Source organism: Hippichthys cyanospilos, chromosome 3, assembly GCF_059441005.1.
Source record: "Hippichthys cyanospilos isolate Australia breed blue-spotted pipefish chromosome 3, RoL_Hcya_1.0, whole genome shotgun sequence".
NCBI lineage: Eukaryota > Metazoa > Chordata > Actinopteri > Syngnathiformes > Syngnathidae > Hippichthys > Hippichthys cyanospilos.
In genome coordinates, this window is record NC_142371.1 from 17017757 (window position 1) to 17037484 (window position 19728).

Genomic DNA, 19728 nt, shown 5'->3' on the forward strand with positions numbered 1-19728 from the left:
TATAACCCCCTACCAAAATGTTATTTTAGCCATTAAGAAATTTATTTGTTGTCTCTCTGACCTGTTTTTTTTCAAACTACGGCTGGGAAAGTCCTGCTATCAAGTATCAAGTGTCGGTCCGATATCCGGCGTCATTTCAAAGAATCGGCATTCGCGATGACAACTGATGAATGCGTATTTTCATTCCTATCCCATTATTTAATGACGGGACCTATTTCAAATTGAAATTGTAGAACATCGCACTTAAATGTAATGTTAACCGATCAAATAGAGTATGAAAAGACAAAACAAAAAAACGAAACGAAAGATGCCAAAATCCATTTACGAGGGTTTTTCCAAACCGTCGGTTTTCAGAAACCTAAAACTGAGGACGCTCCCGCAACATACATTTTTAAAATAAGCCTTGCTTGTGCGGACATGGTCTTGGGCGGAGTGCTGACAGGTAGTGCCAAGTTGGGGATATTCTACTTTGGACAGGATCCTAAATGTAAGATGACAAGTGACATTTGCCAAAGCGAAAGCTAACTATAGTCACTGCGAGACCACTAAATGTTAAGTTTAAACAGGTCCAAATGGAATGGTTTGATTTCCGTTCTCAAAATACCAGGCGGCCTTAGGTTATAACTTGTGATTCCTGGAAGGACTTCAGCTTTCCTCTTGTTAGGCAGCACTTTGAGTTAGGAAAGGCATTTTTATGGATGTTTTATAGATGAGAAAGGATAAATAACCCCCCGGAACAATACAAAAGTGTTGCGATGTGCGATGGGCTGGAGGCAGGCTTACCTTGGCCGGGGAAGGAAACCCCACGACGTCTTTATTATATCAGAAGAGCTTCCAAAAGGCTTAGGAGCTGGCAGGCGGGCAAAAAAGGCAGGACGAGGAAAGGAGAAGACCTGGGGACAAACCATTCGATTAGAAGCCAAGAAGAAGAAATGATGACCTCATTTTAAGACTTTTCGGAAACTGGAAACAAACTCAAAATATACACGTCCCGCAAGTGAAGGCAAAAAAGGCTGAAACTCTGAAACCAAGCTTGGAAAAGCAGGGGCTGATGAAAGTGTGCTCGCCAATTTCGTAGCGCGGATAAATGGATGAATTATCTCAGAGCTAGCTAGCATCGACACGTAGTTGGATGCGGGGGCGTACTGGCCATTGGGGATTTTGGACCTTTCACAAACGGCCTTTCCGTTATCGCGTGCGGACTGATGGATGGTTTGATTGGATGAATGGATGAAGCTAACAAATGGATGGATGGATGATGGAATAACTAATAACTGGATGGACGAACGGATGGTATGACTAATAACTGGATGAATGGAGGGGGCTGACAATTGGATGGATTTCCAATGGACGAATACAATACGTGAGTGCCAGTTCCCCGAAAAAGATTCTTTCCAACCCCCAGAGCTTGCAGTTTTCTAATGCCAACGTGTGTCGTGTAAGTAGGTAGTGTAGCGATGCGTGTTTTATTTCTATTTTGATAGAAAAAATGAAACAGTCGTTTGCTAGCAAAATATTTCCGTACGGAAACAGAGTTGCAGAATACTCGCTAGTCCGTTTTTGGGCTCTAAACACTTCTAAACAAATTTAGCATCACACGCCGAAGATTCCAGTCGCTACCCCCGGCCAAGTGTCGAAGCAGCACACTCACACTCCCATACAAATGCACACACTCCTGATAAGCACTCCAGCCCCATGCTCACTCGACACGCTGACTTGCACGTACACAACAGTGCAAACCCCTGCCGTGCCTGTAAAAAAAAAAAAATCTGCACCGCTCTCAAAAATTCCACCAACACGTCGTGCACATACAGTACACGCGCGTCCACGCAATTAATGTGAGATCACATCCATCTCCTGGTGCCGGAGCCCCTCCCCCCGCTCTCCATTACAAATAGCTGAGGATCGCAATCCCTCCCCGCGGCCTTGCTTGATGTTGTTTTTTTAACGTGTTGTTGTGCGGCGCTCTCACCCCCGCGCTAGTTGTAAAATTGGCCGTCGCGAGCGGCGGGGGTGCGTCGCACGTGCGCGGTGCATTCCAAACTCGTTGGGTGCGGAGGGATTAAGAGCGAGGTGAGATCCCCTGATTATCACGTTTACGGCCGCCCAGGCAAAGCGGAAGGAAGCGGGCCGGGGTCCCGACTCGCCGAGGCCCTCCGAGAGGCCGGGTGTCCTCAAAGTCAACAAGCTTAAGTGGATCCTTTCCTTGTGAATTCCGGCTCCGTCCCGGCGTGAGCGCCGAGGACTTCCTCGGTAAACACTGACTGAGAGGAAGGCCGCCAAGATCCCGTCGGGCCTGCGAAAAGCCGCAGCGAGCCCGGGTTCGAATTCAGGACAGTGTAGGGTCCGGTACAAGAGGAATATTCTAGGGAGGTACTGTATACAGGTACTGTTTGCGAGCAACGAAGCGCGACACGTGGGGGCCCTGCGACGGGGAAGGTCGGCGGTCAATAGCTTTTTGTTTCTTGTGGCTACAAGTCGGCCTTTTTTTCCCGCACTCAGCCACGGGAGGCTTTGAAGCTCGGGCGAGACCTCGATGAACCTTGGCTCCTCATGCCATCACACTCCTTTGCGGGCGTTCACGGTCGGCACAGGGGACAAACCGCATCGGTTCTGGCTGGTCATGCTCCTGCATTCTTCTATACATGTGATCCAAAGTGATACGCCGTGGCGATCAAGCCGCCCATTGTCCCCACCCCCCGCTGTCCTTTATGAGCAATTCTCACGGACAAAGACGCGGCTGAGAAGCTGAGAAACAGATCCCCTATTGATGAGGCCACCAAAATAGGACGAGCCATTGTGTAACACTGTAGCTCCTTTGTGGACATGATGCACTGACATTTGACTTATGATGTCCTGGTGGCAAAATAAAATGTCTTTCCAATTGCAAGATTGTGGAGTACTGCAGTGTAAAGAAGAACCAATAATGATGATACAATGGAACGTCTAGTTTGTGGCAATTTTGACAAGGCAATATTTTTCCACTGGCACTGGCAAGAGTTTTGAAGACATTTGTGGCGATTGTCTATCTCATAGAACTTCCCGCACAGGATAAATAAATCAATCGATCCGTCCATTCATCCATCCTACGACTCTATCTACCCAGCAACCTATCTGCCAGGCTTGCTAAATAGCTACCCACCTAGCTACCTACCCATCTACCTAGTTACCGCTCTAGCTACATACCCATCTGCCTAGCTAACTACCTATCTAGCTTGCTATATACCTACCCATCTACCTAGCAACTTAGCCTTCTGCCTAGCTGTCTACATAGCAAGCCACCTTTCTAGCTACCTAGCCATCTATCGACCTATCTACCTATCTACCTGGCCATACCTACCCATCTATCTAGCAAGCTAACTACCTAGCTACTTACCCTTCTACCTTGCTAGCTACATAGCTAGCCACCTATCTAGCCAGCTAGCTACCATCTACTGTTTTTACCTAACACCTACGCTCTCTACCTATCAAGCTAGCTATATACTGTACCAACCCACCAACCCCTTACATAGCCACCTACCTATACAGTGAGCTACCTTATCTAGCCATCTACCAAGCTAGCTACTACCTACCCTATCTAGCTAGCTTTCTAGCTAGTTAGCCATCTACGTTCCTACCTACCTACCTAAACAATGCAAAGATCTGTCCATCCGTTTGTCCATCCATTTCTTCGAGTCCCATATTTCATGCCATGTCTACATATTCAGCTAAACAAAATGAGATACTGTTTATCGATTTAAGTTTGTCGCTTCCAAAAATTCAACCGGCGGCAAAATTAAAACTGAATATCTCACATTTGACTTTATGGCTGAACATATACCAGTTCCGTGTTAGCTCAGGTTTGATGAGAAGAGAACAAAGCTGACAATAAGAGGTCATGAGAGTTTCTTATTTTGGTCACAGCTCTCCAGCCCGTAAACGGCGCCACCGCAGCTGATTGGTGTAAGCGAGCAGTATTCAATGCATGAAGAGGCCAAGAGCCGCCAATAAAAGGGCCACTTGTTCGGCTTGGCTCGACATCTGACTTGAGAGGGACATGTGGTCGACGAGCCCTGATGCGCACGGTCACAAGTCACCAGGGTTCAGTCTTATCTTTGCTACCCTCGCTTTCTCTTCTAAGCAGTTATTTCAGGGGCCCGAAGATACTCGTTTAGAACGATGAGAGGCAATGACCGTATGTCCAAGCAGATTTGAATTAAAACACCTTTTGTGTTGCCTTTCATGAAAGAAATGTGCTATTGACATATTGGTCGGATCATTATTATAAAAAAGCAAGGGTCTTGACCTTACATACTTTTTTTACTTTACAAAATCATTTTACGGGCCAGATTAAGCCCCTTCGCGGGCCAGAATGGGCCCACGACCTGCTCTCGGTGTTCATGGTGCAATTATGTCAAGGTGGAACATGCGCAGCTTGGCTATTCCGATTTCGCCGTATACATGACGCTTGTCCGCGTCAGCAAAAGGAATTCACCACCCGTGATTCTCAATCTGTTCAGATTCATCCTTCTCATTCTGATTGGGATGATTTTCCGATTCACTCGATGGGAATTCGTGGCTCCGAGTAAACCCGGTTTACGTCATCCGTGCCTCCCCGCCCGCAGTCGAGTATCAAACAAGCGTCATCCCTAAAAGTTTGTCCCTCTTAGCGCACGCAATCGAAAAAAAACTTAGTGGAGGAGCGACGAAACATTTGCATCTGAGCGCTCGACAAACAGGCGACGCCCTTCCACTGAAATTGCTTTTCTCAATATCTGACGCTTTACGTAACGGAAAGACAATGGTGGGTGTCGACCTCTAGGATGGTGCATGCAAATTCAGAGCAGTTGAAAGTAACCACACGGAGAATTTGTTGACAGGCTACTTGGAACTTGTACAAATATTTATATACACCCTCATTTTTTCAGACCCATTCCGATGAGCTGATAATGTGATCGGGTCGAGTTCTGATCACGTGATCGGGATTTGAATATCTCCTTTTGCAATAAAATAGAATGTATGGCAACAAGTTAGTCACAAAGCAAAACCCCCTCATCTGAATTAACGGCAGTCCCAAAACTACAAACTGTGGGCTGGATCCAGTCTAAATATTTCTTAGCATATCTCCAAATTTCAATTACAAAAGATCCACCGATAAAACTGTAAAAAGTTCTCCGCATCAAAATGACGACATTTCAAACGGTGTCAGTCGCCCTACGAACAGCGCCTCTGCAGGCTGCACCTTAGCATTGCACTCCATTTTACCTCGATTTCTTCAAAATGCGATTAAACAACAATTAATTAAATGAATCGGTATGGATGCACAACCCTGACCGAGCAATATTTTATCCGGTTAAAGTGTATGCGTTCGTGAGTAAGACTTGCTGAAAATGTCTCCTCTGTCGCGTTAAATTATAGAAAGTAGTGCAAAAAACAAAACAAAACATATGATGAAGACTTGGGCCTATTGCGCTACTATTAGGGCTGCACAATTAATCAAATTTTAATCGCGATCACGCCACGATGCCGCGATTAATTAAGCTGATCTGCAATGTTAACATTTAAAAATTCAAACACTTCTTCCCATTGAACACTTTTCCATCCTACCACTAGGGGGGATCGTTTCCAGACTGTTACCTGAGACCCGTTTTGAAAAATCTGATTGGAAAAAATTCATTTTGAAATGACGGAAAATGACATTTGGACTGCTAATTGATTAAAATTTGCTTCAAAGTAAATAATGCGCTTGCTTCTAAGTAGGCTTATTTTTTTTCACTGGTTTGCACTCAGCAAGTAAGTTAGCTGTGTTGACCTGTGCGCCAAGTTTTTGCCATGTCTTGAGGGGTGAATTTGTTTTAATTATGAGTTATTTTGGTTAAATTTTGGTTCTTGCAAGTATCAAGGCTGGAAGCCTTGTGTATGTACTGCTTGTTTAAAAAAAGGGCAGTAAATAGGCATGTCGATGGTGACACGATGAATAGTCATGAAGCATATTTTGGCCATAGTCGTGCAACCCTAGCTGCTAGATTTAAATGTTTGTTATAAGGGTGGTAATTGGAGGGCCATGTCATGTTTTAGGGTGGGACTAAACTGCTGTGAAAAATATGCAGGAAATGTATGTTTCTCCAGCAACAGGCTTGCGATGCTCACGTGCGCACATGCGGTGTAAACATAGCGTTGCTTAGGTGGCTTTAAGACAATGATAAGAAAGCAGACGCTGAGCCGGATTCCTGACAGGCTATTGTTCGCCCGAGGCGCCGCTTCACAACCACACCTGACCTTCTTGTCGCATGCGTTCGGGACTTCACGTACAATCTCTTTGTGGGCGTGTGTTTGAAGGATTTTCACACATAATCCAATTTAAATGCTCTCTCCCCATCAATATTGCAGCAGCTATTCATTATGCCAAAGTTTCTTTCGAGATTGAACGTTCAAAAATAGAACAATCAATGCAACAATCTCTATTACAACGAAAGGTATCGGATTAATTATATTCTGCCATATTTTCCGCATTATAAGGCGCACCTCGAAGCCGTCGATCTTCTCAAGCCTCGATCTTCTTATACAGCGCAGGTATATGCGATGTTGTATTCAGCTGACAGCAAGTGGGGGGGGGCGTTTTTAAAGGTGTTAATTGCACAATTTATTTTTAATAATTTAGCAATTTAGCACAATATTAACATTTATTATTGGCTAAATCTGCTGAATATTCCTTGCAGCATTTTAGCCAAGGCATAGCACATTTTTGGTAGCGTGATGACAAAGTGGTCGTGCCATGTTGAACTTTAACATGTTTTTTTGCCATGAGTGAAATTTCAGTTCCCTGGTGTGTTCTTTTCAATTCTTTCCCTTTGCTATGAAATGCCTTGGATGTAAATGAGACAAACATCAGACAAGGCTTGAATGTTGTTCAACTTTAAAAATTTCCATCAAAACAAGGGTGACGTAAATGCGAGTCCAAAATTAGATTACGACAATAACGCTAACATATCTGTGGCTTTAGAACTGACGGAAAGATCCGAATTGAATCGGTTTAATTGTTGGGCCTGGATGAAACGTTGATGGAAGAGGTTTCATCAATTTCAAAACTAAAAATAGGGCGACTTCCTTCTGGCGTGTTGGCTTGTGGTTTTGAATTGCAGCTGCCATGTTTGCAAGTGTGCAAAGTGACGTCACGGCGCCGTCGTTTATCCAGGCCGCCAAGCACATGAGCGGCCGCGATGACGCTAATTGGCTGACGTTTCCTCGGGGCGGCCTCGTCCCGCGCGGGGGCCTCAGGAGCCATCTGGGGCCCACCCCCGCCCCTGCGGCTCACCCGCCTTCTATCGATCCTTGCGCATTCCAAAAGTGAAAAAGGACAGCGAGCGGCAGCGCTGCCATTCATAAATAATGTGAGAGGCTTGCGAGGGGGGGGGGGGGGGGGGGGGTCCTCTTTCTTTTGTTTGTTTCTCTTTGAGCCGGAGAGGTGGAGCTCCCCGACCCGTTGCGAGGTCTTGAGTCTGACACCTGACCCGATCTTATCTAACTTTGACATGCAGGGATAGAAATGAAGTTGACAACAAACACAAACTGCTATTGTAATTGACTTTGTGTCAAATTTATGGAAAATATTATTTAGTGCTAATTACGTAGCACAGAGATGCAAACTAAATTGACAACAAACAAACTAGTATGGCAATTTGCCTTGTTTGTCCATTTTATTGAAAATATTATGTAGTGCTAACTCTGTAGCACAGAGCTGCAAATTAAATTGCTAACAAACTGAAACTAGTATTCTACTTGACTTTAGTTTCAGTTTATTGAAAATATTATGTGGTGCAAACTTCGCAGCACAGGGACGCAAATTACGTTGATAACAAACAGAAACTAGCATTGCAATTTATTCGTCCGTTTTATTGAAAATATTGTATATTGCTAACTTTGCAGATCACGGATGCAAATTAAGTTGATAATACAGAAACTAGAATTCCAGTTTGCTTAATTTGTCCATTTTATTGAAAATATTATGTGGTGCTCACTTTGCTGCACAGCGTTGAGGATGAAATCGAGAAACTAGTATTCTAAATTGTTTGATTTGCCCTTTTTATTGAAAATATGATGTAAAGTAGTTCTTGGTTCCAGCATACATGGTTCCATTTCTGTTCATTTAAAAAATAGCAGAAGCTGCTTTTAATTATCTTTGAATGTATTTGTATTCCAAATAAATGTGTGTGGCATGAATGTGTCTCTTAAGACTGTTTTGAGAGTCACTTCCTTGATGGTTGTCTGTTTGACTTCCTGTTCCTGCCATCTGTCCTTGTTCAAGGAACTAACAGTACAGTAAAGCCTTGTTTATCATCGAGGTTACATTCTAGCCCAAAACTTCAAATGGAACTCAGAGTACTCCTAGGGGGAACGGACAGTAAATGCACTTGAGACGTACGTAAAAATTGAACAGAGTTTCTGTTCTTATCAACAAATCTAATTAAATGTTTGTTGTTGTTTTTATTGTGTGGTGGGAATAGGTTTTCTTTTGTTTCGAATTAAGAGCAAATGAATAGGAACATGAAACAACTTATTGCTAAATTTCGTTAGAGGTTCTTCTCAAAGTGTTGTATGTGTTTTTTTTTTTTTGTTTTTTTTTTTCACAATTTTCCAGCAGGTGAGCCAAAAAGAAATCTGATGACGTGACACAATTTATCTTCTGGTGTAAAATCCGCCTAGAGATATCACTACAAATTGCGCTCTAACGTTGAATAAAATGTGGATCTTTAAGTCTTCTTTTAAATCCCCAAATAAGTACCACTTGCACAGTAGAGAGAAATATACAGACACACACGTGTGTGTGTATATATATATATATATATATATATATATATATATATATATATATATATATATATATATATATATAGCCAATATTATTAATATTGATATAAAGCAATCTATATACATACACACACAACTAGCCGAGTCGCGATTGGCTGTTACCTGAGCCCCACGCAATTGTGATGTCATCTTCAGTCGACAGCTAGTGGCAAAGGGAGCACTCCCTGCGATGGCTTTTGCTCGTTCTTTCACGTCACCTTTATACTGATGGGGCTACGCAGTCTCTTAAAAAATCTACTGTATTTTGGGGTTGACATTCCCTTAAAGGCAGGAGGGTTAAATCCCTCCTGGGAAGATTAGCAAACGTCCGTTTCTCGAGATTCCCGCCGCAGCTAGTCCGCATCAGAGCGCGCAGAGACTAATGCAATTTCACTTTTAATTTGGCCTATTTTAATACGTCCATAAACCTCGCTGAGCGGAGCCGTCACCGGCGCGACGGCATTAATACGGCCCGGTGTCCGTTTTAATAGTGGCAAAGTCAATCAATTTTATATGAGCCTCAATGTGAAAGAGGTGCGAGAACGAGGTCACGTCGCCCGCAGTCATTTGCGGCGCATCGCCATCCATTTCTGAGGTTTCGTCAGTCAGCCGGCTCCGAGATGTCACATGGCAAAGCATGTATGGACAATAATTAACACCCCGGCACGAGCTCTCGCAGCTGACTTTGCCAAGGCCGGGCCACGTGACCAAAACATATTGCAAAACGTGGCATGACAAAGCTCCGTTATCATTTTTGCTTCAGTGTGCTTAGCACATTCCAAAGAGGTGGAATGGCTTTCGCATTGGCCGCCTCTGGTGTTATTGCACAGAGAGATGGTGGGCAGCCAAAAGAGCTCTTCACGTAGGAGGTTAATGTGTGTCGGTGCTCACTTGTCATCAGTAATTGAAGGGAGCGACTTTGGAAAATGAGGTGGCGAGGATGAGGCCTTTAATTAGATCGAGACTGGTGCAGGATTAGAAAAGTGGAGCATGCGCCGCAGTATGTGCATTAAGGGAGGCTTTTAATGTGGCATTTAGGGGAGCACCGGTTGATTTTATGAGGCGTTACTTAGCCACCGGGATTACCTCCTGGAACAATAATACAAATGGCCGTCTCACACTGGCTGATGTCTCATTTCCCCTCCATTATATGTGTGAATAACCTTACCCGTGTTATTGTTGGCTCGGCGTGGTCAGCGGCTGTCAGGCAACGAACCGTGGAAGCTCTCCGCCATCTAGCGCTAGATAATTATAACAACAAGAAGAAAAGAAACGTCGGTGTTTAAAGCAGAACATATAAAAACAGTCAATTAATTTCGCATTTTACGACAACGAGCGGCTCGCGCTGACCTGGAAACCCTCCGTTTGTTTTAATAACGTCACACAAGGAATAAAACAAATACGATTACAAGCTTCAGTTCCGGAAAACTGTTTAACGCTGAGCCACGCTCCTGATTGGTCGACCTTGACAGGTGGGCGCGGCAAAGAAGAGAACGGGTGAGTGATTCCGGAAGTAAAAAAAAGCAAGGTGAATCACGTGACAACAATAGCGGAAGCAAAACAGTTTTTTTTAATCTATTACATTGCGCAAGAAAACGTCAGGCTTTGTGAAATAAGCAACATGAATAAAATAAAATAAAGATATTATTCTTGTGAACTTTAACAAACGCCAGTCTAAAAAAAGCAAAAGAAAAAAAAAACACGCGTTTGGCCTGCACTCACAAATTAACCTGTAGGAGGAAGCAGCGTACTGAAAGCCCTTGAAGTCAGCTAAAAACGTAGTCGAAGAAAAACCACCACGAAAGTCAGCTTGCCCTGCACGTGTAGACACATTTACGCATCGTTTAACGCATTCTGCGGATACAGAGAAATAGAGAAAATAGCGCATATTCTCACAACGCATCCTTTAAACTTCACCAACGGTTAATTCGTATTCGCCATGTGAGTACACCTACTTTTATTTGCTCATATTGTACTGCTGAAACCTTGTACGTTTTTGCCATTAATGCCAGCTTTATGCTAACAAGCTACCGTTACGCAAATGCTAATAATCATTGACTTAATGGTTCTCACCGAGAGGCTTTTGACGATATAAATTATTCTTCAAATACGAGTGTGGTTCACCGGTCTTGCTATAATGTGGAACACGCTCAAAGGTAGGTGAAACTCCCGCCATTTTATTCGCACCGGTTTACGACGTTTAAATTACGTGTCAGTGCGTGTAGCGCCTCAGTGACTATTTTTTTCAGCTAAGTATTTCCTAATCAACTACATCCTAAAAATCATTTTCGAATAAAAAAAATGTCTTCCAACACTGAACATCAATTGTTAATATGATTTATTTCGATTTTTGTTTTCAAGTGGTATTTGCAACTCTTGGCATGTTATCCCTAAAGGAATTTTCTGATGATAGTGGTAGAACCAGAAAAGGCACCTATTGCAACGGGAATGTATAAAGCCCTATATTACTCATAAAAAAATCTTTTATCTGCCTTTGTACATGCACTTTGTTGTTTAAAGTGAGGGAATAGAAGTATTGCACGCCTGCTTGAAAGTACTGTAATTTCCACACACAGAAAAAAACCTTCACTTCTCCCAAAAGATGACATCGTGCCATATAAGCCCGTGCTCCATATATAGTGCATAAACTGAAAGGAATGAAAAAATAAAATAACTTATTCGCCATGAAAATTCTTCAATATTTACCTCTGCACTTCAGTACAAATCCTTTTTTTATTTTTATTTTACTTTAGTACTTCTAGGTTCACTTAGAGGGTTGCCTTGACTGTGAAGTGAAATCAATTTTAATCCTTACACATTTTCCCAGCTCTAAAATCAGAAGCCAATAAAAACTGTTCAAAGAAGACTTAGTTACAAAAAAAAAGCTTGTTGTTTCCCCAATAACTTTATGAAGTCGAAGACGACATGTAAATTTGATATTTTAGTCAGATCCTCGAAGTCATGATTGGTATTGCGTGCGCCACGTGAAATGATTTGGCGGGCTGGATTTGGCCCCCGGTCCTTCATTTTGACACCTGTGATCTAAACAGTCTTTTCATGTAATCAAGAGGTATTATTTCCCAATCTTTAGAATGTACTTTCCACAAATCATCTTCGTTCTTAAATTCTGTGGAAAAGTTTGACTGACTTATCTGGTTGTTTTGTTTTGATTTCAACATATTCAGACAACTCTGTCTCGTGATGCATAACGCAATGCCGGCCACTACTGTGGCTTCTTTTCTATGCGCCTTATAATGCGGTGTGCCTTATGTATGTAAACTGTTTTAAAATAGATTATTGGTGTGCCTTAGAGGCCGGAAAATCCGGTCACATACGGTCATATGTTCAGTCATCAACGTCTGTGCTCTCCGTCCAGATGTCCTATGCCACAATGAAGTACATCCTGGTCACCGGCGGTGTGATTTCCGGCATCGGCAAGGGCATCATCGCCAGCAGCGTGGGCACCCTCCTCAAATCGTGCGGCCTTCACGTCACGGCTATCAAAATCGACCCATACATCAACATAGACGCCGGCACGTTTTCGCCCTATGAGCATGGTCGGTCATCCGGTTTTGGCCTCGCGGTAAATGTTTGGCTAGACACACGTGAATGCCTACTGGTCGTGCTCCTAGGTGAGGTTTTTGTGCTGGATGATGGCGGCGAGGTGGATCTGGACTTGGGAAACTACGAGCGTTTCTTGGACATCCGCCTGACGAGGGACAACAACCTGACCACAGGCAAGATCTACCAGTCGGTCATCAACAAGGAAAGGAGAGGAGACTACCTGGGCAAGACTGTGCAAGGTGGGAGACACACACTTCACACTTATTTTTATTATGTTATTATTTTTTTTATATATCACTGTTAAATATTCAGATGAATCACTTTTGTACATGTGAAAAAAAACGTCTCATCGACGCTGTATCAGGTGGGTCACTGGTTTAGATTTGAATTTATACGAAACACTTTGAATTTCAACAGATTTTAACTCATTTCCTCCCTCAATTTAGTTTAGCTGATTGTCACAATTCTTTGGCACGTTGGTATGGATATAATTTCTCAAATATGACTTTTTGAGGAGACAAAAGAAGCTCACGTTTGTGTCTACTTTTCCCTGTCCAGTGGTGCCTCACATCACAGATGCAATCCAGGAGTGGGTGATGAATCAGGCCAAGGTCCCCGTGGACGGCGATGGTGTGGAGCCCCAAGTTTGCGTCATCGAGGTCAGTTTGCTTGCTAAATATGCGTTTAACAATATCGAGAAGTTGCCTGCGTGAGTAAAATCGTGAAAGACGACTTAATGTTTCCCCAGCTGTGTTGACACGCGTGGTCTGTCATCCATAGGCTGCACATAGCAGCTGGATATTTGAAATCCAACACGAAGCGCATTTGTCGGCATATCGATCGTATCGTGTTATTACTTGTTTAAGTGTGGAAGGGTTGGCCATACTAAGTCTTGTAAGTACTGCCCTGCGACCGCTCCAGAGTGCGTTGGTAGCCGTAAAACATGATGACAAAATAATTAGCATGCCTGCAGCCATTCCTTTACTGCTCCACCAAAGAGCAATGAGGAATCACACGAAACTGTGTGAAGCTGTTGAGATTGTTTGTTTTTTAAACGTGTATTTTTCACGGTTACGCGTGTGGCGTTCACAGCTAGGGGGCACGGTGGGTGACATCGAGAGCATGCCCTTCATTGAGGCCTTCAGGCAATTTCAGTTCAAGGTGAAGAGGGAGAACTTTTGCAACATCCACGTCAGCCTCGTGCCGCAGGTATGGTAAAAATACAGTACCATGTTTCAGAATAGAAGCCACACCTTTTTCTCATGATTTGAGTCCTGCGCCTTATAGTCCTGTACACACACACACACACACACACACCATAAGACGAGCCACCATTTGTGTATATGAATCATGTGCAATGTCTGTACATGTTCACTAAAATAATCTATGAAACCCGTGCCTGTGTTTACCCTCCAGCCAAACACCACAGGAGAGCAGAAAACAAAGCCAACGCAAAACAGCGTACGGGAGCTTCGGGGTCTCGGCTTGTCTCCCGACTTGGTGAGTCAAGATAGTCTCTCGCGGAAATTGTCGAAGCCGATAGCAAAGTCCCTTTGTTGGCCTCAGATCATGTGCCGTTGCACCACGCCCTTGGAAACGGCGGTGAAGGAGAAGATCTCCATGTTTTGTCACGTGGAGCCCTCGCAGGTGAGCGCCTGGGCTTGGCCGTCACTTAGCGGCTCCAACGCGGACGGGTTTAAAAAAAAATGTAAATATCTTTTGTGTGCCGAAGGTGATCTGTGTGCACGACGTGTCTTCGGTCTACCGAGTGCCGCTGCTGCTGGAGGACCAGGGCGTGGTCAGCTACTTCTGCCACAGGCTCAGCCTGCCTGTTGAGATGAGGCCCAGGAGGATGCTTTCCAAGTGGAAGGAGATGGCCGATAGGTGGCAACATTTTTTTTTTTTTAGCCTTTATCACGCTTAATTGTGGCTTGTGTCATTTTCTAGAACCGATTCTCAATCATCAGCTCCAATTCTCTGAATGTAAAGCATAGAATTAGCGGCGTCGCAATAGAGATTTTTCACTTCAGATACTGAAACTAATTCGATTTGATAGTAAATTGAAAGAATATCAATCAGACCGTTTTCAGCCGGCATTTAAAAGCATGATATCAGATTTGCTGATAGCTGTAGAATGTCTGTTAAAATCTCCCATTCCGTGGAGCGTGCCTTCACATGGCACCTTTGCTAACCACAGGCTTAAAAAGTGATAAACCCTCAATAATCAATGGTAACGCTAATATATCAATGCTATTGTCAATTATGTTAAGCTTGTTAGCTAGTTTGATTTAAATGCACAACATACATTTTTGTTTTCGGGTAGGTTTGACTGCGATTGAGACCATGTGTGAGGATAATCGTTCGAAATAATACGTATATGTGAAAACCTGACATACCGAAGAATCTCAAAGGGTTTGAGAACCGCTATTTGTTAACAGATGAGCTCGTTTGAATATGGTATTGTCTCTTCAGGGAAAACGGAAGAAGCCGATGTTTGTCGAGTGCAAAAGGTGATGTGTATCATTGGACTTTATTGATATTTCAGGTCGGACCGTTTGCTGGAGCAGGTTTCCATAGCCCTGGTGGGCAAGTACACCAAGCTTTCCGACTCGTACACATCCGTCATCAAGGCCCTGGAGCACTCGGCGCTGGCCATCAGTCACAAGCTGGAGGTCAAGGTAGGGAAACGCTGTCGCGTTTGAGGAGCGAGTGAGCGAGCGCCCGTTTTACGCGTGACGTTTGCACCTCCAGTACATAGACTCGGCCGACCTGGAGCAGGCCATGTTGCAGGAGGAGCCGGTGAAATATCACGAGGCCTGGCAAAAACTCTGCAGCTCCAAGTGAGTACTGAAACTTGGGCCAGCTGATGGCAGCGGGGAGCCTTCTGAAACACAGGCTTAGACTTGATGATGTTTTGTTTTTTTCCCCCCCCGTTCTTTTGAAATTTTAGTTGTGTTGCCAAATGTCTGAATGACAAATCTGCATCGCGCTATCTTCAAAAATTCCCCAAGGATCGAGGAGATCTCTGTAGACGACTTTACTGAGCGGTCGTTTACCGAATGTCAGGTTATTGTAGGGTAACGCTCAATTGTGCAACCAAAATAAAAAACCAAAGCTCTGTAGCTCTGTTGAGTAGTGTTCAGTCAACGCAAGTCACTTTTTTCGCTCTATTGTATGCCCCTTTTAGAGTTTAACCTTAATGTTCTTTTAAGTAGTAGCATTCCTGGGGGGGGGGGGGGGGGGGGGCTGCCTACAAAATGCAGTAAAGCAGCCTGATTGGTTTATTTCCCAATTTTTTTTGTCTTTATTTTTAAAATTAGTGCCCCCACAGGTCATGGACAGTGTTAGTTTTTTTTTTTCTTAAGTGATAGGCTATGCCATATTTTTGAAGCTTGTGCAGTAAGCATTCCATAATTTTCATGATATTCCACAATGCTGGCAGGCGCATTGCTATTTTCAAATCTTGTTTTCCGCTACCTTGCTGACTACATGTTTCGCCACAGCGGCGTGTTGGTGCCTGGAGGTTTTGGCGTGAGAGGGACCGAAGGCAAGATGTTGGCCATAAACTGGGCGAGGAAACAGAACAAACCTTTCCTGGGTAAGAACTCCAAACGCCGCAGCGACACGAGTCGGGGAAATCCGAGCCGAGAGCTCCGTCGGCGGTTTGACAACCTTGTTGGGCGTCGTTAGAAGCCGGCGTGGAAGCGGCCGACGTTCGTTTGGAAAGGCGGAATTTGTAGCGGCGCGCCTCATGGAGTGACCGCTCATTGATCAGCTGCGTTGCGTTGTTCGGAGAGGCCTTGGAGATGCGCGGTGTCGGATTACGCCAATGGTGCAAAAATGCCGTCCGCCTTGTTGTGCGTGCAGGTGTGTGTTTGGGCATGCAGCTGGCCGTGTGCGAGTTCGCCCGCAACGTTCTCGGCTGGGAAGGTGAGCCGTCGGCGCGCTGAGCCCCCCACCCGCGCTCGGAACAAAATTTGAGCCCTTTCACGTTCCTTTTGTCTAGATGCCAACTCCACCGAGTTCAACCCGGACTCCAAGTACCCTGTGGTAGGTTGCGTCTTCGCACCAACAACACGCAAATGCATCTTGTATTTTGGGGACTATAAGACCGCGCAGTACTTACTGTACAGTAATACTGTATATCACTGTATATATGTACTGTATATATGTAAAATAATTGTCATCACATTAATTCTAGAGACATGATGAACTTTCCGCCGCTGTAAATGGCTAAATAGGTCGAAAAAAAGACGCCTACATTCATAAAGTGGCGGTTAACAAAATGGACAGTAAAATCTCTTTATTTTGGAGCTGAAATGATTTGGGCGGCAACGTTTGAAAGGCACCTGTCGGTCGTGTGCAGGTGATCGACATGCCGGAGCACAACCCGGGCCAGATGGGAGGCACCATGAGGCTGGGCCAAAGGAGAACCGTCTTCAAATCCCAGAACAGCGTGCTGAGTAAGAGACTGGAGCGCCGCGCTCTTTGCGCCCCCTCGAAGCCGCTCCTCTTGTAACCCGACGACCCCGTCGTCTCGTAACGACCTCGTCTGCGGCCCCGGCAGGAAAACTCTACGGCGACGTGGACCACGTTGACGAGCGCCACCGGCACCGCTTTGAGGTCAGACGCCAAAGATCGAATCTCCGGGCCTTGAACGGGCAAAGTCCCGTTCGGGGAGATGATCAGATGCGATCCCGGCTGTAGGTGAACCCCGAGCTCAAGCACCACTTTGAAGGCAAAGGCCTTCAGTTTGTCGGACAGGACGTGGAGGGCGAGCGCATGGAGATCATTCAGTTGGAGGGTGAGCGCAATCATACAGCTTCGTTTCAACGTTCTTCTTACCTCAATTTGTGCTCCACACTGCCACACGGTGGTCAACGTGCACACAGCAACAACCACCTTTCATAGTTAGTTTTTTTTTTAATTGCTATCGTTTCAACATGCTGAGTTTTGAAGTAATCATTTTTATTCCTTGTCATTTAATATTAACTCAAGGAACGATGCACATTTTACCTCTGAAAACTTGTTGGGTTTCCCCAGAGCATTGTTACTTTATCGGCGTTCAGTATCACCCCGAGTTCACCTCCAGGCCCATCAAGCCTTCCCCGCCCTACTTGGGCCTCCTGCTGGCTTCGGCCGGCAAGCTCCAGAGCTACCTGGCCAAGGGCTGCCGCCTGTCTCCACGGTAACCGCCACACACACACACACACACACACACACACAATCCGGGAAGCGGGCTGCGGTAACGGCCCCCCCCCCCACTTTGCAGGGACGCGTACAGTGACCGCAGCGGCGGCAGCTCTCCGGACGTGGACATCGCCGAGCTTAAATTGCCGTCGCTGTGAGGTCGCCGGCTAATATTCTCTGGGAAAGACTTAAGTGCCGCTCAAAAGGAGCTTTCAGCCTATTGGGTAAAATATACTGTGGATTATTTATACTCTTGGGTGAACGTATCCCATTTTTGCTTGTAAGAGTGTATAATGGCGTTTGATGGGGGAGACGGAACGGTGAGCGGGAATGGCGGGTTCGCCCATGTTCGGCTTTACTTTTAACCCACGATGTCGGGCGTCCTGCGCCCGGCTCCGCTAGCTCGCGGTCTTATGTACAGATCATGAATTTTGGCACTGACATTGAGTGTATGTATAAACAAATGTTGTGTACAAATGATGTGTGAAGACAACAATTACTTCAGGTTGCGTTTGATCACCTTTGCCTTGATGAAATAAAACAAACAGCCATCTTGGCTACTCACAGTGAGTTGGAAATGATGTTGCAATCCTTCAGCTTTTCCATTTTGATGCCAGTTTTCTATATTTTTTCTTTTGGTCGGTCCGTCATGTGGCTGATATTTTTCTGCCCCTGAATTTTAAACCAGAACTTCTGAAATGCAGCTATGTGAGATATTCACAGGCTTTCTGTAGAATATCGTAATAAAACTAGAAAAATGTATCATGAATTAAGTTTGCTTAAATGTCTAATATTTGAATATATTGGTTCACATGTTCATGGCACCGCTTCCGCAATTTACTTTCACAACTTAAACATATTTCCAAATTCCAATACATGTACTCCACAATCCCTGAGGCAAATATTGTGCACATATAAACATACATCTCAAAAACTTAAAACTACAATTGCCAATACTTCTACTCGATCTCAGAGGCAAATATTGTGCACTTTTACAATGTGTAACCATAAGATAAAGTGATAACCGCATCAGATGTCTGTATTACTACAACATGTCGCAACACAGGCAGAAACACGCCAGATTAAAAAATGAATGTGCTGCCGATGTAGCAAAACTTTTTTGTGCCATATAATTCCGCTGGAGCGAAAAGAATCAACGAGGCGAGGAGACCAGCTGTCATGCCTTTAAGGCTGAGTTAACGAAATGTTTATTGTTGTAAATGTTGGAGAAATAGTTCTTAGTTGTTGAAAAATGATTACTGCGTTTCCGAAGGACGTATGTTGTTTCGCTTGTGAGTAGTTAAGCCCTAGAAATACTTCCGGTTTACGCCGGGGCACTTCCGGTTCATGATGGCTGTTTCCGTTTCCTTGCCGGTCGTGCGGCCTTGAGCTCCATCCGAGGTGAATTTATCAGGTAGGAAGGCAAGAATTCTTATTTTATCATAGTTTACTAATGTAAGAATCGATATTTAGATGTATCTTTGTCGTGTTTTTTCTATAACAAGATCATTGCACTTTTTTGTCATTTCAGTTTTCACCACGAATTCACACTTGAAAAATAACAAAGGTAACGAGAGCTGCGAAAGAATCAATGATTTTTTTTTACTTGTGGTTTAGCTTGGTGTCACCAACGGTCAACGTTGAAAACACTATACAAGCATTTTAAATCGGCCGAATTTGTCTGAGAACCAAGCAGATAAAGTTCCAGACATGACCCTTGAAGCACGCCTTCTAGCTGCCGAACTTGGGGAGCAAAAATCTACATGATTAGGTCAGTATATGAAGTTATCAAATCCCCTCACCCAGGGAAAAAAAAAAAAAAACATCAAAATCCGCGACTCTCTGACAACACTGCATTTTTTTCTGAATTTCATTTAAGGTCAATCATATAATAAATTAATGTCTGACTCCAGCTTAATGACCACAGTATGAATAATGTCCTTTTGTGCTCAGTTGTGAGTAGGCGTGAGTAATACATACAATGCGGGAAATCTGAACTGCACTAAACCTGTAAGAGAACACACAAAACAGTGTGTGAAAATAAGAATACTTTAACCAAAGGCCCTGTCGTAGCAGTTGTTTACAACTACTCTTTAAAGACATTATGTGCTTGCTCGATTGGTGTTCACAATATTTAATAGGTTAAAA

General features: G+C 44.2%; 2 protein-coding genes across 5 annotated transcripts in view; one reads left to right on the top strand and one right to left on the bottom strand.

Moving 5' to 3' along the window:
- Window positions 1-10283, bottom strand: part of cited4b (Cbp/p300 interacting transactivator with ED-rich tail 4b) — a 67756-nt gene extending 57473 nt beyond the window's left edge. For 2 of the 3 annotated variants that reach the window (XM_088410220.1, XM_088410219.1), the window contains exons 1-3: window positions 10177-10265; window positions 9995-10067; window positions 784-893 (exon numbers count right to left, since the gene is read on the bottom strand). The gene's annotated coding sequence lies outside the window, so the exon portion shown is untranslated. Of the gene's footprint in view, window positions 1-783; window positions 894-9994; window positions 10068-10176 lie in introns of all 3 variants that reach the window. The other variant, XR_015865046.1, reaches the window with a different exon arrangement.
- A 336-nt stretch (window positions 10284-10619) lies between these two features.
- On the top strand, window positions 10620-18150 carry LOC148425983 (CTP synthase 1). Of its 2 annotated transcripts, XM_088410216.1 has the most exons (18): window positions 10620-10767; window positions 12203-12383; window positions 12459-12629; window positions 12949-13049; window positions 13483-13599; window positions 13807-13890; window positions 13957-14037; window positions 14123-14274; window positions 14936-15068; window positions 15142-15230; window positions 15894-15988; window positions 16258-16320; window positions 16397-16440; window positions 16757-16853; window positions 16958-17013; window positions 17098-17194; window positions 17434-17578; window positions 17663-18150. In XM_088410216.1, the coding sequence occupies exons 2-18, from the start codon at window positions 12203-12205 to the stop codon at window positions 17736-17738; spliced, it is 1782 nt and encodes a 593-aa protein (XP_088266342.1). In that variant the 5' UTR covers window positions 10620-10767; the 3' UTR covers window positions 17739-18150. The 2 variants fall into 2 exon arrangements, with proteins under 2 accessions (XP_088266342.1, XP_088266341.1); XM_088410215.1 differs by having other exon boundaries at window positions 12203-12629.
- The last annotated feature ends 1578 nt before the right edge of the window (window positions 18151-19728 follow it).